Source organism: Balaenoptera acutorostrata, chromosome 11 (genome assembly GCF_949987535.1).
Source record: "Balaenoptera acutorostrata chromosome 11, mBalAcu1.1, whole genome shotgun sequence".
NCBI classification, from domain to species: Eukaryota; Metazoa; Chordata; class Mammalia; order Artiodactyla; family Balaenopteridae; genus Balaenoptera; species Balaenoptera acutorostrata.
The window spans coordinates 38,709,973-38,729,170 of NC_080074.1; the positions used below are offsets into that span (position 1 = coordinate 38,709,973).

General features: G+C 34.9%; 1 protein-coding gene across 2 annotated transcripts in view; it reads right to left on the reverse strand.

Annotated features, from left to right (window-relative positions):
• ACSS3 (acyl-CoA synthetase short chain family member 3) overlaps positions 1 to 19,198 on the reverse strand; it is a 152,596-nt gene that overhangs the window by 36,937 nt on the left and 96,461 nt on the right. For both annotated transcript variants that reach the window (XM_057556449.1, XM_007194954.2), the window contains one exon: positions 10,396 to 10,499. In XM_057556449.1, coding sequence (XP_057412432.1) covers positions 10,396 to 10,499 — 104 coding nt within the window. The remainder of the gene's footprint in view (positions 1 to 10,395; positions 10,500 to 19,198) is intronic.

The following is a 19,198-nucleotide window of genomic DNA, read 5'->3' on the forward strand; positions in this document are numbered from 1 at the left end:
AAACAATAATAACATTCAAAAGTCTAACACACAGTATGTCAAAGAGTGATAACCACTAAGAACATAAAGAAAGCACAGATAGGATATGAGAATAGGATACGAGATGCGATGGGAAGGGATTGCAATTTTAAACTGGGTAGCCAGAAAAAAACTCCCTGAGAAGTGACATTTGAGTAAAGACTTGAAAGAAGTGAGGACATGTGCCTTATACATATCTAGGGACAAAGAATCCAGGAGAAAGGAACCGCAAGTGCAAAGGTACCGAGGTAGGTTTATTCCTAGAGAATTTGAGAAACAGTGAGGCAGCCGCTGTGACTAAAGCAGAACAAATGAGGAAAGTATTAACAGGAAATGAAGTCAGAGAGGTAGTGAGGAGACAGCTCAGGTAAAACTACTTCAAAGTCCTCTTAAAACCTTAAGTTTTTAGTCTGAGTGATGTTGTGAGCTAGTGTGGACCTTTAAACAAAGAAGTTAATGAATCACAACAATGCAAATAGAATTTACTTAAATATTTGGGCACCATGTAGGTTTTATGATCAGGTTTATTTAATTTGGGGTTTTGAGAGAGACGTGGGAGAAAGTGATGGACAGATGGGAGCTGTTTTAGGATGGCTGGTTAACAACAGAGATTCCTGTGGCTTTCTGAACAGCAGGAATCAATTCACTAGATTGACAGAAAGACTAGAGCTCCAGTTAGGTGGTAGATGGGAGACAGATTGCCCATACAAGCCAAAGACAATCACTTTTGTTATATAAGTGTTAGTGTTTCTAAAAATCAATACAGCATTTCTGAAAGGCAAGTTGGCAGTTCTTATAAAAAGTCCTAAAAATGGCAATCTTTCTAAAAACTCTTAAAGGTTGAGCATAGCCTCTAACTCAGTTGTTCCACTTTAAGGGCTATACACAAGGAAATATTTGTAAGAGCTCACAAATATTAAGCATCAAGGATGTTTACCACAGTACTGTTTATACTAGAGTTTAAAAGATTGTCCAAAAAAATCGGAATTATTCCATATTAAGGAGTAATGCAAAACCAAACACCATAGGAAAATGTCTAGTGATAGGAAATAATTCTCACAAAATATTGTTTAAATAAATGTTGTAAAACAAAATGCACAATGTGATTTAATTTTTTAATAAATAATATACATTGGGCAAAAATATACATCTTGGCAAGATACACATTAAAATATTAACAGCATTTCTTAACACCATTTCTGAATGGTGAGCAAAGGAGAAATTACATTGAAGAGTCCAAAGGCTACATCCACAACCTTGAAATCTCTCCACAGTGGTGGATTAAAGGTGGGTGCAATTTGTTTAATACTTCTTCTACCGTCTTGTGATGGCTTTGAGTAACAGAAAAGAGTGAAAGTGATGCTTTGTCAGTTTATAGGCACAGGCCTTAAGAAATTCAGAACACTGTCTCAGGAACCCGTGAGTCACCATGTAAGGTGGTCCACGACTCTGAGCCCGCCAAGCTAAAAACGCAACTTGCAAGCGTTCCGGACAACAGTCCTAGCTGAGTCCAGCCTTCCAGCAGTCCCAGGCATGAGAGTGAAGCCATTTTGGAGCCTCCAGACCAGCTCATTCACCACACAATCCTCTCTCAGTTGTCTCAATCAACAGTACTTGGAGCACAAAATCCCTAGCTGATCTCTACTCATATCTTTGATCCATAAAATCATGAGATATGGTGGTTATGTTTAGCCACTAGGTTTTAGGGTAAATATTTTTTACACAGCAATAGATACTTGGAACACTTGACATTAAGAATATTACAAAATCTTTCAAAAAAGAATTGTGCATGTAATTATATGAAAACACTCTCCTAGCCTGCAGTCGAAATCAGGTTCTTCTTGTGTGCTTTGAGAATCATTTGTACCAGCAGGACCAAAGTCTAATCCCTGACATTTTGTGCTCAGGAAATGTTTTCTGACTAGTAAATACATACTTACATAATTTTAGGCTCTGACTTCCATTACTGAGATCAGTGTTCTTAAAAAATAAGTAGCAAATCACACAATGCAATCCCAAAATGAACAGACAGCAAGAGAAATAGAGGACTCAGGAAAGAGAAAAAAACTGTACGTTACTGTTGCAATTCTGTTACAATCTTTTTCTTATTCCAAGAATGATATTCAAAGGTCAGTCCTTCAACAAATATTTATTGAACATATCCAACTTACTTAATGCATTTCTTTTGGGGAGAAGAGAGTGTTAAAGATGGAAAGACACGCCTAACAGAAATAGAAGTTATGTGCAAAGTTGAGATGTTAGACCACCAAGGACTGACTGCAAGTTATTTACCAGAGCAAAGCTTGCAGGGCTGGGGTGGGTGGGGGGTGGACGAGGGGTGAAAGAAGAGAAATAATAAGGAACAAAATGAGAGGGGGGAGAAAAGGCAGATCGCGAAGTGTTAAGAAATTTGGATATTATTCTGGGAACACTGGGGGACTCAGGGAGTTGTAGCAGAGGAGATTTGTTCAGAATGGCATTTTAGAAAAAGCTCTTCAGTTGCAGACTGGAGCACTAAATTGAGAAACCCAACCCAGAGCAAGAAATCAGTTAGATGTTGGTGGTCTGATGCAGGTGAGCGGCAGTGGAAGATGAGACCAAGTTGGAGTTACACTCAGAATCAAAAGGCCTTGCTGATGGTTTGGATATAGGGACAGGGCAAGAGGGAGAAATCCAGGACAACCCCCAGGGTTTTGGCTTATAGATGAAAGACAACACAGAAAGAAGAGTAGATGTGAGTGAGGGCTAAGAGGAAGAACATTATGGCAGGTTCAGCTCTATAAATAAGAGCTCCTGCTGTATCTGGAAATCTGCCATTGTGCTCCCACTGCGGTTCTGGAAACACTACATTTAAGCAATATGGATTTTAGAAGTTGGTGGCCCATGCAGAGAGCTAAAGTCCTGGAAATAAATCAATTCAGTGGCACAGGGCCCTTGAGTCATATTACTCACAGCATCATGATGGGCACAGAAGCAATTTGTAAAGAAACCATTCTCTACACCTCTAAGTCTATACTGTGAGCTATAAATAACTTGCATGGTGGTAGCAGAAAGAAAGTAGAAACAGTGAGATGTACACCAGTGAAAGAAAATCAATTTAATCTTTTGTGTTCATGAGATGGTACGATTACATTTTAAAATACTTGATTCAACGCAGACTACCTTTTGGTACTGGAAGCAAACCATTAATTCAAGCTGTGAGACACTGGTCTTATCCTACTCTCTTACCAGCACACTGCCTCTAACCTTAGAGAAATTCATAAATAATCTGCAGTTGAATTAGATTAAAAATGCTGTATTAATGAAGGCCTAAGATAAAACATAAGAAGAAAGGGCTCTGATCAACACAGAACAATGAGAGTTCTGGTTCTAATCTTAACTAGCTAGTTGACACTGGGAAATTAAATATTCTATGATTAATATTTTCATTTATAAATTGAGCTCTTACGTTCTAAGTTTTCTTGAGTCTGGACTATCTACAGACCAGGATTTTAAAGATGGCCTTTATATTCATGAAGGATTATTCACAGAAAGGAAAGGAAAGGAAAAGAAAAATGTTTATTGAATGTTACTATAGGCCAGGAACTTGCTGCATTGTTCATACACATTTCACTTCATTTCAAGCTTTCTACAGGCCTGTGAGCAAACACATGTGCACTAGATTAGAGACTTGCCAGCGGCTACAGAGTAAGTGGCTAAACCAGGATTTAAACAGTCTTATTGGGATTCAGTATCACTTTTTACTACCCACATTGCTTTTCCAAGGAGAATAGTCACCTGTTGTTTTCTAATTAGAATGGACAGCAAAAGAGGAATTGGGAACTACTACTTTATGGGGCCAAAGGGCCCACAGTGCAGAGAATTACATGCAACAAGGGAAAATCAAATTTCCAGACAATAAGGTTTGTCAAGGGAGGGTTTAGGAACTCTTTTTCTTGTAAAGATCTACAAAAGCATGACATATTTTCACCTTTCTAGAGTGTATTAAATGAGATTCTTGCCAAGGGTAGGACCATTAAAATAAATGATATTTCAAAGACTGAACCAACTTTATATGATTAATCAATTTCTTAGTGTTTAGTCTTGTCAAAAATTATCACTAATATAATAATGAGCATAAATATTCTAAAAAGCAATTATACATATCTGAACTACTTCATGTATAGTAATCATATCTGAAAAAAAACACCAACTTGGTGTTCTTCCCACATTATAATGCTGTAAAGATGAAAATGTCTGATTCAATGGCTGCTATTTGACTTGGGATATTCATTTTCAGATGGGATAATAATTTGTAAACAGTTATTCATTTCAAAAAGAGAAAGCCTCATCAAGCCTAACATTTGACAAAAGGTTATTCCTTCCACAAACCAAATTCACATAGCTTACCTCTAAGCTCCTGCTTCTCAAATTATCAGTAAAAATCACCTACTTTAAACTAACGAAGACTTGCTCCAAATGAGAAAAAAAAAATGCTGTTGCCAGGCAACAAAGATGACATCAAGACATTTTTCCTCTCTCACCAGATGAATACTTTCACAGTCTTACTAGCTGAACATTGCTGACATGACACTGTGTCTATATGACTGCTTTTCCCAATCACAACTTCTCATGCCAAACTATCTACAATTTCCTTCCCATGAATGAAAAAAGAGATGAGTTTATTTTTGACCATTCTGTTGAGAAAAACAAAACTCATCAGACAATAGTGATTCATTCATATTACTAAAGACTCTTTACATTCTACTATTTGAAAGCATCATAGGGTATATTCTGGACAAGACAGTTCATGGGGCAGTGGCACTGCCTATCCAGTCTAACCCTGAGTTCCACAGTGTGTATTTCAAAAGTCTACTTCAATCGACCATCTTTGAAAATGCAGGCCTATACTTTAACCAAACCCTACCACCACAGCCCGAATTTGATGGGCTCAGAAAATATTAAGTAAAACCCAGAAAGCAGGGAATGACAGTTGAAAAGTAAAACCTAGGAAGGCAGCATTTGGTTGTATATATAGAAATATTTTACTTCAAGATCTGCAACCAAAGGAATGTATGCTAGTGGCTATTGGCACCCAAACCACTGAGAACAGATTTTTGAATAATTAAAGATAGAGTCATCAAGATAAAGTCACCAAGAAGATACTTTCCTCGCTGTACTGTCAGCCATACAGAGCTTTTTATCCCTTAGCCCTAGGAAGCCATTTTGCAGGAAAACATACAGGATTTTGCATGGGGCACAAGCTAGGTATGTTGAAGATGGAAGAAAGTCACACATCTAGCACATAGGTGTAACATGCTTTAAAGAAAGGCAGAAATAACAAGAGTCATAAAACTCCCAATGTGGAATTCCAGGGATGAAGAGAATACCCTGTCATGGACTAAACTCAGAACTACACACTGACAGATTGAAATTCCTCTTCAGTAAGTATATCAGTTCAGATGCCTGAAAGTAGAAAGTGTGAAAGTGCAAGGGTAACCAAGGAAGAGGACGATCCAGAAAAAAATGTGGCTTAAACTTTGACACTCTACCTATCAAGTCTCAAATCACATTTAGTCTACCCAGGAGGAATGAGACAGTACTATATTTGAGCCTGTATCATTTCTCATAGAGATCTCTGGTTAGGATAATTGTTATTAAACTATAATGAATTATTCCATTTTTGGTTTTGATTCTTGTAAATAAAAAATATTGCTGCCTTTAAAATATCCTGGGCTAATGGATCTTCTCCAGATACACCTAAGGATAAGGACTGAATTTGGTCAGCTTAACCAATTTTTGTGGGTTAGAACTCTTGTCCCAGTTGTCTATCCTCAGGAAGTATATCCTACCAAACAGTGCAAAAATAAGGATTATCAGGTCAAGTAGCCTTGACACATTTTAATAATATGGTATTAGGATGTGTGTGCCTTTAGGATCAAAGATTTTGATTTAAGAACCAGCATGACTGAAGTTTGCTGGAGCCTGTGGGTCCATTTTAGTAAAATCCAGAATTATCAGATTCTTCCTCAAAGGAGGAGCATTTAGGCTCTATATAGAATATAGTTACTTCAGAACTAGCAACTGCAACTAAAACTGCAGCAGTTCAATCAAACAGGGAGAGAAATGCTGTGATTACTTCAAGATATAAGAACTCAGCAAGGATGGCTCAAGGCAGATAAAGTAAAATCAAGAACTTCAATGGCCACCAATGTCTCAATCCATTAGGAGATTACCATTTTCTCATTGAAATCCCTCCTAGGGGTTTTAAAAATTCTACGAAGAATTTTACTCCTCCAGTAAAGTGATGGAAACAAAACAAACAACAAAATCACCCAGTGCTACTCAAGTTGGTGGTCATTACCTCATTTCAATTATTTCATCACTACAGGGGCGGGGGACATCACTTAAAACACTTTAACATAAGGTTTATATCTTCTGATGGAAACCACACAGATTTGTTCTGCTAGCAGGTGGAAAGAATCATTGATTCTTTTGATCTAAACCCTTCACCAAGTTGTCCCTTATAAAAGCTACTGTGGAACTTGAGTATTCTAACTTTGCAGTGGTTATCTTTATTTAAGTGACTGATAGCAAGTAAAAGAATAAAGTGTTTCTACATAAAATTAAATAACATTACAAAGTGGGATGCCAAACGTTTTTGTTGCAGTCATTTCTAAACTAGTGCCATATCTTATAGTAAACAGGAAGAAAAGAGAGAAAGAAGGAAGGAAAAAGAAAGGGAAGAGAAGGGAAGGCCGGAAGGCAGGAAGGAAAGAAGGAAGGGAAAAAGGAAGGAGGAAACTTCAGAAAGGGATAAGGTCTACTATGTTTTGGGTTTTAGTACTTAGTTGTTTAATTTTTTTTTTTTTTTTTTACTAGGTGATTCACTCAAAAGGAAAACAGTTCCTTCATAGGCATCTTAAATCAGAAAAAAAAATTCTTGCAAAGGACACAATGCACTGCACTGACAGTTCTTTCTTTGTGCTGTTTGATTTCTGGAAAAGCTCATCTTAGTACTAAAAATGATCTATAACAGTACAGTGTTTTATCTGGTGATTGTACAACTGAGGGTAATGAAGTTCTGGCTGTTTATTTCTTTGTACACAAATTATCATATCTTAAGGGAACAATTATCAATTCTCTTAATTTCCCCTTTTCAAATTATGATTGTAGCACCTCTATTTCTTAACCCCTATTTAAAAAAATGAAAAATTCAGTCAATAATACAGATGCTTCCAATCATCTTATGGATAAATTACTATGAAGATAAAGCATCTGAGTAAATGACAATTTGTCTATTACCCAGAATTATGAATCAAATATATACAACTCTCCTATATAAACTTAGCAAGACCAATTTCCTTCATGAGAGCATTAAATGTTTACATTATTACAATCCAAAACAAGGGGTTAATGCTTCAGTGGTGTTGAACAGAGACAATTCTTTATTAAAATGCCCCCACAAGGAGTTGATCTGTTCTCGGATTTTCCACAGATTAGCTCTCAATTTAGAATCTTAGGTATTATTTAAATCAGACATCAAAGAGTGTTGATAGTAACAGATCAAAAGAGGATGTTAGTTACTAGAAATCTGTTGTTGCTAATACAAATTTCACTTGGGTAACAAAAACAACATTGTAATATAAATGGATTGACTGCAGAGTGCCTTCTTATAGCCCAAGTCACAGGAACTAATCAATTTTCACTCATACATTTTAGTTACTTAACATACCCCTTACTAATTCCAAATTACACATCACAGTTTTCTTAACAACACATTTGTACACATATATTAATGTAATCAGAGAGCAAATTCATAAATTATGCATTGTATGGAAGGCTCATAAAAGTGTGCAATTGTATAAAATAATATCAATTTCTAAGTCAATAACAAGTAACAGCAACCTTGTAGAAAACTTGAAATTTTAAATAAAGAAAAATATTCCTTTGGGCAAAGCTTAACCTTCCTTCAAATGTTATCAGGTTTTTGCTGATCTGCCTCTTGGGGAACTGCATGTCCATCTATCTGATATGTAAAATATTAGGAAATTCATAAATGAGCTAGAAATATCAAATTTTTCTTTCTTTTTTCTAAGAGTTAATAATAACCCATAAAGTGCTTGTCTTTCCCCCCATTAATCTGATATCACCTTAAGAAAGGTGAACAGTTGCAAATATTAAACTTCAGTATCACTTTGCAATTATTTAACACAACATACAACTTTGAAAATACTGAATTGATTTCTTCTATGCAAATGAATAAAGATTCTAACTAAATTTTCTGTTAGTAGCAGACATCTGCACCACGTAGGATAAATTTCTTTTATAAAGGACAAAACCACTAACCTAGCTAGCTAGCTACCTACCTACCTACATACCTATCCCTATGTATGTATTTGTGTACTTCAGTTGGACAAAATATCAAATGCTGTAAAATTAAATTTGGGGGATGGAAAGAATCCATCATTAGTAGAAATCCACTCTGTTTTAAACAGTAATGAGCAGCCATTCAAAGCACACTGACATAATGTGTCTACTAATTCCTTCTGAACAATAGGTCAAAGAAAAGTTGCAAATTCACGGGGAACTCAGTACCCACCAGAGACCTCTTATGCTTGTTTCTCAGGCTTCAGTGAGCTTTTTTGTAAAGCTGGATGCACTAACTACATACATCTGCACAGGCTATTATGTGCAAGGATATCAATAAGAAAAAGTAAAGGAATCATAATTTTATTTATTAATGTGTTGGTTGCCTTCAACAAGCTTTAGCATAGTCACCTTTAAGGGAGCCAGGGGTGGGGAACAGAACTCTTTTGCAAGCATTTGTGTAAGGTCAGTGTGTATTGGAAACAAGTTGTATGTTGACCAGGAAAGGAAAACCACCTTGGAAAACCATCTTGAAGCTGATAAAATATTTTCCTCTTTATGTCCAGAAAAATAACTGTTAGAACTTTCTGGATGAATAGGGGATTCATCAAGTCTATAAACACTCTTCCTTGCAAGGCAATAATTCTTCACTTGTTTTTTATGTATTTTACACATAGCACTGCTCTTTCTCCAAATTGAATCTCACCTTTTTTTATTTCCCAAATAGTTACAAATCTGAATTTAGATAAGAAATTTCTCACTTAGCAAATCAAATTACAGAGAATAGAAACTTTCTTTCTGATTTGCATCTTATTTAAAGAACATGTATTCTGCTCTGATCATTCCTGTTATATTTCATATTATAATGAGTATAGAAAACACATTTTCCAAAAGAGCAATAGCCAAGAAAATATAAAAGTATAATTTATCAGAATCAAAGAGTTCTAAAATATTAAACACTGAACTTCAGTTTTAGTCTCTCACTTGATCTAGATGTTAAAATCAGACCTAATTTTTGCTAGAATTTTTAAAATCAGACCTAATTTTTGCTAGAAATTTTATTAATTTTTTAATCCAAATTTGATGCCCTGCCCAAAATGCTCAGAAGATGGAAATTCTGAAAATACTAACATACAATTGTTGATCTAATTAGTTGAACTGAGTAGGACTGAACTGAAATATATACATAGGATGGCTGTAAAGGCTCTGATAACTCATAGCTACTTTCAGTGGGCCAAATGGAAGAGCCAACAAAATCACTACATTCGGTGACAAGGAAAACAGATTCCAGGTAAACTACTTACTTTCACATATGTACACAATCATTCCTCAAAAGAAGCAGCAGAAAGTCTTTTTTTATCTGTACCAAACTTTTATTCTATCCACTTAATATGACAAGGTGTTTCCCAAGGATCAATTAGTGGGAGGAAAATAGAGAATAAATAAGTAAATAAATAAATTACATATATAATGATAAGCGTTTTGGTGAAAAATACATTTGTTTGTTGAGTGCTAGGCAGAAGAGATTTGATTTTATTGATCATAAGAAAAGAGCCAGAGAACCACAGAAAATCCTGTAAAAGAAACGGTGCTTTAAAAAAGTACTCCTGCAGCAGTGTGCAGGGTTATAGGAAAGCAGGGGGCACAGAGATGAGTGAGGAGGATAATTTAAATCAGATGACAGTGTGGATGCTGCAGCTCAGAGGCAATGGGAGTACTGAAGATGGGATGAATCCAAAGGGAAATCTGAGATTTAGTGACTCACTGGATATATGAAGCAAAGAGGATGAAAAGCCAAAGTGGTCTTCAGGGCTTTATACCCAGGGACCAAGAGAATGGTAGCATCAATGTCATTTAAGAAGACTTTTTAACAAAAAGATAATCAAAGAATTGCTTATTTCTATCGAAACCAGAACCACCTGATTTCTGAGTTTGTGCCTGATGGTCATAATTCAGAATTTCCTCCTATCCTTGCAGTGACTCTGAGCATGTCTGCAATATTTATGTACATGTTTGGAAAATGCTCACCAGTTTGCCACCAATGGTCTAGGACAGGTACTCTGAAGACCTTTTTGGACCATTCCAGGGTCTCCACGTCACATCGTTCTCCAGCCACAAATAATGTTTTGAACCTGAATATTAGAGAGAGAGAGTGAATTCAAATTATTCCTTGAAAATAAACTGAAATAATTTCATCTACCTTCTTTTAAACATTGTAGAATCTAATTACATTAATTCTGTCAGAGGAAAACACTGTAGAATGGTTGTAGAATGGTTAGAGGCATTATTTGTTTGGACGCGATATAACTAAATGCATAGCACAGCACTGGAGAGAGATGCTTCAAAAGCAGAATTCACAGCTACAGCTTCTCAGTTCTGAGAAGAGCAACTGAGTTGATCTTTGTAATATATCTGTCATATTCACCTAATAATCAAAAATGAAAAACCTTTTTCCTCCTTGACATTATCTCTGCTAATTTTAGCTCCAAATTTCATTGCTGTATTCTACTTAAGTCTATACACGAAAGTACACTCTAGAGTATCAGCTAAGGCAACAAATATGCTCATAAATATGATGCACTTGCTCCTTCTCATGAATTACTTTGGTAAAGATTATTATGATTTCAACACATATTTCCCCTATTCCAAGGACATATTTAGGAAAGATAAGTGATTTGAAAAGAAATGCCATTGTGGCCTTCCAGGTTAAAAAGCCTCCTATCAAAAGGAATATATGATTACTAAGAGATGAAGAATCCTTTGCAGGGAACATCATGCCACAGGGTAGAAAGGATGAAACAGGAAAAATAGAATTGAGTTGACACTATTGGTGGTTCATTGAGAGAATGACTATTTTTTTCTTCTATTCTCAATGCCCCCATGGCCTGTCGTCTGTCAAAGAGTCTGTCATACAGAGTGAAGTAAGTCAGAAAGAGAAAAACAAATACCATATGCTAACACATACATGTGGAATCTAAAAAAAAAATAGGGTCTGAAGAACCTAGGGGCAGGACAGGAATAAAGACGCAGGCATAGAGAATGGACCTGATGACATGGGGAGGGGGAAGGGTAAGCTGAGACGAAGTGAGAGTGGCATGGACATATATACACTACCAAATGTAAAACAGATAGCTAGTGGGAAGCAGCTGCATAGCACAGGGAGATCAGCTCGGTGCTTTGTGTCCACCTAGAGGGGTGGGATAGGGAGGGTGGGAGAGAGATGCAAAAGTGAGGGGATATGGGGATATATGTATACGTATAGCTGATTTACTTTGTTATACAGCAGCAACTAACACAATGTAAAGCAATTATATTCCAATAAAGATGTTAAAAACAAAACAAAACAAAAAACAATGTGTGTATAAGAGTTAATTCATTATCATCAAAATAAAAACCAAAAAAATAAAAAAATTTTAAAAAACTAATCAAATAAAAACCTGCCTACCCATCCTGAACAATATAGTATAGCCACAGAAGATTTTTTACCCTTCCCTTAACTTACATCATTTCATGAAGACCTGATGAAGATTCAAATATTCTCACTCTGTGCTCCAACAACATGCATTTCCTGCCTCTGCTACAAACATATATCTCATTCTGTAATTGTTTGCTTCTTGCCTATTTCTCACAGTGTACTGTGAGCTCCTTAGGATCATTCATCTTTATGACCTTGATATCAATCAAAATACCTGGGATTTTTAGGTACTTAAACTTTAAGCAAACTACATATATATTTGCAATTCAAGCTAAAATGTAATCAAATATGTATTCATTTATAACTTGCTTGAAATTAAAATTTGGATTATCAATTATGACCTCATCAGACAGAAATGTTACAGCAGGATGAAATAAATAGTAACACATTAAGCTATTAAAAGTAAGTTAAAGTATAACAAAAACGAGTGTAAAGTTTTAAAGTTTAAAATGATGTTGATACATCTATGATTTTAGATGCTACGTAAAAACAAGACAAAATAAAAATATAAACGCCATATTGTTGATAATCTTATGACTGAAAAATATGAACATATTTTAATTGTATCTTATTCAAACTATTAGCTTCCTGATTTTTTTTAAACTTCTGTGATTAAGAATATTATGCATTTCTAGGGTAAACGAGGAACAAGTGATGCCATTTGGAGACGCAGGCCTGGGCCTTGTCATGAAGGAGCTTATAGAGTTTTCTAAGGAATTTGGATTTCTCCATGAAGGTGGTGAGAAGCTAATTAAAGCCAATTAAAGATTTTAAGCAGGAGAGTGGCACAGTGAGATTTTTGCTTTAGGAAGATGCCACTGGCAGGAGTGGGGAGGACAAAAGGAAGGTCAGGACAGGAGCCCAGGGGCCCTGGCTTTGGGAGGCTGCTGCCATCACAGAGATGGTGAGACTTGAACCCAGGCAGCCCCCGGGGACCCCCGGGGAAAAAAAGTGGAGGTGGAGACGCGGGATTATCTAGGAGGTCTGAGCAACGGGACTTATTACTACTGACAATTCCTGTTTCCTTGAAAAGCCTTTTAGGAATACGTTGTATGTCACTGGAAGAAGAAAAACCAACACATAAACAAACCAAAATTGAAAAAAAAAAACAAAAACCCAAACTTTCAAATACCTGACCTTAAATAAAAGTAAAATTAAAGAAAACATGATTAGGAGGAAAACACGGCTATCCATGACAAATTGTAGAAGCAAAAAAGACTGAATGAAAATGTCCACTATTCCTTGCTTTTGTGCTGTCTCAAACTGTACTAAACAGACACCTTTAACGACTGATCATTGATACATGCTTCACACTTTATCAATAGATTAACTTTAAAATATCATATTGCTGTTGTATAATATCACAGGAAATTTGAGGAACAGAAAGAACACACACACCTATATGTACATATTGGGATTTTTGTTGTATTTTTGCCGTTTATGACTACAAGGGGTTTCAAGCATGGTTTTCTTACTAACCAACAGAGGAGCTATTCTTTGTATTTCATTGAAGGTGTAATAATTTTCTGGAGCATATTGTACCTTTTCCACCTTCCTTCTTTGAAATAGCACATGTATAACAGAATTTACTAGTCCCAAAATATAGAAAGGTATGATATTCAATAAAGAATAGTAAAAGTGGTGTCTGCCTTCTCTGCAAATCAGAAAAAATCCCCCCATTTCCATTAAAATCACTTTACTATTTACCAAAAGCAGAGGAAAATTTTGGGGCTCATTGGTAATTTAGAAAAACATCAAATAGTATAGATGATCCCCTTTCCCTAAATACACTAGAAACTATCACTCTACTTTTGTATTAAAGTTCCTAAAACTGCCCCAAAGTTATTATTTTTCTCAATTACAGACTTCAAATTGTATAATATTAATGAGTATAAACACATTATAAACAAAGATAAAATTCAGGAATAAGACATGACTGACAATTTAAAATCTTTTAATAAATATTTAATCCAATATTATTTAACTCCTAATTCCTCACAATAAACAAAACCATGATATGTAATTTTATATTTTTATAACCAAATGATTACTTAAAAACTCTTAGTATAAATCTATAATTGAAAGATAAATTATAAGATAATTTAAAGATAAACTCATGCCTAAGAGCAAGAGTTGTATTCTTATTTTTAAAAAAACATTTAGCCCTTTAGGCTTGCAAAAAGGGAACTGAAACATTTTTCAACAGTGAAATTTCTCATTAATGACCTTGCCATTATTTTATTAATATTACAAACAGATAAATGCCCCATATTAAAAAATTCAAAAATATATTTTTGTTTACAAATTCATTTCATAAAAGTGAATGGGGAGTTAGTGTTTAATGCGGACAGAGTTTCAGTTTAGGAGGTGAAATATTTGGGAGATGGATGATGGTGAGAGTTGCACAACAATGTGAATGTACTTAGTGTCACTGAACTGTACAGTTAAATATGGTTTAAATAGTATGCTTTATATTATGTGACTTTTACCACAATAAAAAAAATTTTTTTAAAGTGAAAATTAGCCATTTTTCACAGTAATTTGGACTCTCTGGAGAGTAAATTTACCCATATTAATTATATATGTCCTTTCTCTGCACTGTACAATATGGTAGCTTCTAGCCACCTCTGGCTTTTTAAAATTTAAATTAGTTAAAATTGAAAAAAATTTAAAAATATCAATTTCTTCATAGTATTAACCTTTTGTCAAGAGTTCATTAGTGACATGTGGCTGGTACCTACTATATTGGAGACATCAGTTTTATTGGATAATGCTTCCCTAGATTGCTATATACTAATTCAATATATGGGAGATGCTCTGATAATGGTAACACATGGGAAGATGAATCTACTTCAAGATGAATAATACTAAAAGGATAAACAAAATGACAATATACAATACCCAGAGTAGAAAAAAGGGGGAGAGAGATTAATGGGAATGAGACCTATACCTCTTTCCTCAATTCTATATAAAATTGAGTATAATTCAAGACTCAAATTAAGTTGAAAATTAAGCAAAAAGGGAAACAGAAAAATGGTAATGTTGTTAAATTAATTTTATTCCAAAATACACAGGAAGCTGCATAGTAATGGATAAAAAGCCAAAGATAGATTATGGTGAAGAATTCTGAGGTAATAAAGTAGGGGCAGAAGAAAACTAAAATGAATATTTCTTTGCAGGTCCATAAACCACCAAACAAGAGAATATTACTCTTCACTTGTGCCAACAGAAGTTAAATAAAAATAGTTTATTTCAGTGATGCCTCATCAACTCTAGTTCACACAACAGAACATCATTATTTTTTTCCATCAGTGTCCCTGTGGTTATCTCCATCTTTCCTTCATTCTGTTTTCTTCTATTACTCCCCACTAGAAAATTCAAATTACCTTTTGAAAAAACTCTCCACCATTGTGTTACAGTTATTTATTGCATTTATTTTGGCTTCTGTTTAAACATAATATCCAATTATAATTAGTATAGTAACAACTATATAAATTCAACAACATATTTCATCAGTTTTTGCTGCTGCTTTTTCATATCCCATACCATTCCCCTGTGTGCATTTTTCCTGTCAAGAAAGTCTCTGGGTTTTAAGTTCTCTTAGCTTTGTCCATATGCACATTTTTCTATTTTGCCCTCAGTCTTCAATAAAAATTTTTTGTTTAACAATTCTCCCTCAGAACTTTGCAGATCTTTCACTATTGTCATCTAGCATCTATTGGCATCAGTTTGGATTTTCCTCTTTGGTGCTCTGTTGATTCCTCTGGCAGTCCTTTGGATTTTATCTATAGCCTCAGTTCATGTTTTGCAATTTTCAAATGACCTGTCCAATGAGAATTGACTTATATTTAACCTTCTTAGTACTTTGATGGCACTTTCTAACTAGGATCCACATCTTTCTTCAATTCAGTAACATATTCAATTATTGGTTCTTCAACTGTCATTTTTTTTAACAATTCTTCCATTTTCTTCTGAAATTCTTACTAGATACATTTGTAGTTTCCTATTCTTCCCTCCAAGTCTCTTTAACTGTTCTTTCAGATTTTTTACTTTGTCTCTCTGTTTTACACGTTGGGTAGTTTCCTCAATAATATCCTGTAATTTTTAACAGTCTTTCCTTGTGCCCATATATCTGTTTCATTTATTTAGTTTACACTATCCATTGTACTTCAAAATTTTTTCATACCCAAGTTTAATAATTTTACATAAGAGTTATTAGTTTATGACTCTGATTATCCTTAACATACTTATTATCAAATTTGATTTGGCTATATTACAAAAATTATCTCAATTGGAATGAATCCATGTTCTGTTGATTTTATTAGCATTAGAGTTCTTCCTGTGTTTGGAATTTTATTTCCCACACTCTTTTTGAAATAGAAGTTCTTTTTGTTTTTATCTCCTTCTCTCTCTCTCCTATGCTCACCTTCTCTGTTCAATAGGTTTGTGAGTGATATAAGTACCCTCTAGAGGTCCAATGCCATAATGATGATTCAAAATTATTAATCCACAGTGATACTCAGGATATCACAGATCCTATTTTAGGATGACAGATGGGCAGTTTGGTTCAGTCTCTGGTTGCTTTGTCTCAGTCAGATCCCTAGACCAAAGCCTGCTATACGTCATAGTCCCAGAAAACAACTGAGAGTCATTATTATAAGCCTCCTTTCCTGAGTGGGGAGGAACACTCCAGCCCATCCTCAATCACTGAGCAAGCTCTGACTCCATGACCTAAGCAGGGTAATACTGAGTCCCTTTACTCTGCCAATGTATGCTTGTACACCTAGCAAGCCTCTGGCGTCAGCCACCCTTAACGCTTTGCAAACCTAATCCATTTCCAGTCCACAGAAAAGTTTATTTTTCAGCTCAGCTCTGATGCTCTGCTTCTTGTTTTTCATATTATCTCTCATTGCTGTGTAATGGGAAAAGAAAGGCTGCATCAAAGTACAAGGTACTGTGTTATCTTGAGTGGAAATCCAAGCACAGAATTTTTTCTAACTTTACTAAAGTTGAACTAGAAGATCATGGGAAAATAAATCACTATGATGTGACAAAGAAGAGCAGTGAATTAGAAAGCAGAAGATGATAATAACAGCTAAGGCAGTCTATGTTATGAACAGTTCCAAGTGCTTTGCATGGATTATGTACCTTTTATTTTCATTATATTCTTGTACTATTACTGCTCTTATAGTCCACAAAAAAAGAAAGAAAGAAAGAACAGAGAGGCTACATAACTTTCTCAAGGTCACACAGCCAGTAAATGGTAGGTTTGAACCCAGGGAGTCTAACTCCAGAGTCAGAATCTAAATTACCATACCATACTGCCTAGTCCCAGCTTTGCCCCAGAGTAGCTTTGTAATCCTGGGAATGTTATTTCACCTCTTTGTACCAAAGTTTTCTCTACTGTGAAATGAAATCATTACACTAGATGATTTCTCATCTATTTTTCTAAACTCTAGTTGTCTGATAAAATGAACTTACAGTTCTGGTTAGTTACCTATTTCAGAGTACCCTCTTAAATTGGGGGGAACACCTTTAAATTTATTTTAAAACAATCTTTAATGAACTATGTAACATTTTAAAAAGAAAACTTCATCACTTAAAATGTTCTATAGAAGGAGAGATAAGCAAACTGCAAATCAATCACGAGCCTGCAATTACAATATCAAGCGAATGTCCATTCAGTAAGTTAGTATGAAATGTCTTGAACGTAAATATAAACTTAAAAGTATAGCTGTATGAGAAGACTTGGGTTCTCTAACTTGGGTTCTCTCTTGTCTCTAACCCAAACAACTTTTCTTGGACCTTGGTTGCCTAGTGAGATAGTTGGATTTTGGAGGTCCCTTCTAACATTCTCTTTAGTCCACAAGTGAGAATCTCTCAAAGTAGATCAGTGAAGGTATTATTTGTATAGACTACAAATATATGAAAAGGAGAAGCTGCACTTATGCCATGAATGACAAGAATCCCTGGGTCAAGTTAGTTTCCTAATTTACCTTTCATAGGAAAAGTATGCCCATGGAATTTAGTTAGGAGTGTGGGCTCTAGTCAGATCGCCTAAGTTAGTTTCTTTCTAAAGAGTTACTTAAACTCTCTGGCCCTAATTTCACCCATCTGTAAAATGAGAGTAATCACAATTCCTACTTATTGTTATAACCAAATGAGATAACAAACTTTAACTGCTTATGCCTAGCACATAGTAGGTGATCAGCAAGTGTTTGCATTTATTAATAGTAGTCATTTGAATAATTGAGGCTGTTCATAGAGTCTGCACTTCTAAATATCTATTAAAAACATAGGTTCACATCATCATGAATAACTTAGATGCCTAAAGACAAAGGGGCATGACTGGGGGAACTTATTGCAATTTCTCTTACCCTAAAATCTCGTACTCCATGTCTATACCTATTAGTTTGAAAGAGTGATGTTTTAATAGGTATTCATTCGGTATTGTTTGATGCTTTATATTTCAGGCAAATTAGAAATGGTTCTTGCCTTTACAGTACAGGATATCATCTAAAACCCATGTATAAACGGGAAAAGATGATGCAGCAAACAAGAGACCTTAGCTTGCTGGTCACATATCTACATGCCCTGTAATCAGAATGCATTTGTCAGAAAAGAGACACTGCAAGAACAACAGTCACTGTTTCTTCAAAACCCCTGGAATTGTCTTAAGACGTGGAGACTATACATAGCCTCAGATGTTTTTACCAAAATCTATGTTTCTATGCTTTTGACTGAAATGGAGACAACTAAGTTGAAATGTAGTGAATAAAGGAACAAAGAGAGAGTGAATTGAAATATAATAGAAGATTCATTTTATGAACACATAGTATGCTCATTTTATGAACATTTTACGTAAATCCGGATCCATTTTTTCATAAAAAAAAAAAAAACAGAGGAAAAAGAAACAAATAAACAAAACCACTGACCCTGCCCAAATTGAAATCTTCTTGCTTATATCTGCAATTGCTGTATGATACCTGTTTTAAACCTTTCTTGGGCCATAGCAGCATAAAATTCATAACATCTGGCATTTAATTTAAAAAATTCAAACTGACTTAATTCAAACCCACTTTTGACTTGAAGAAATTACAAAATCCTTTTAGTTCATGATAGCAGTGACCTATTTCAAAAAGGTTCAATAAGATTTGATGTTGGAAACTGCCTTGAAGACACAAATTGCTATAATTATCTTTGAATATACATATCATTAAACTAAAATGAATGGCAATAAACCAGCACAAAAATACCTAAACTATTCAGAGCACATTATTACAAAACAATAGAAAAATAGTTTCCTTCACTCTTTCAACATAGGTAATTTGGACTACAGTTTCCACGTTTTATCTC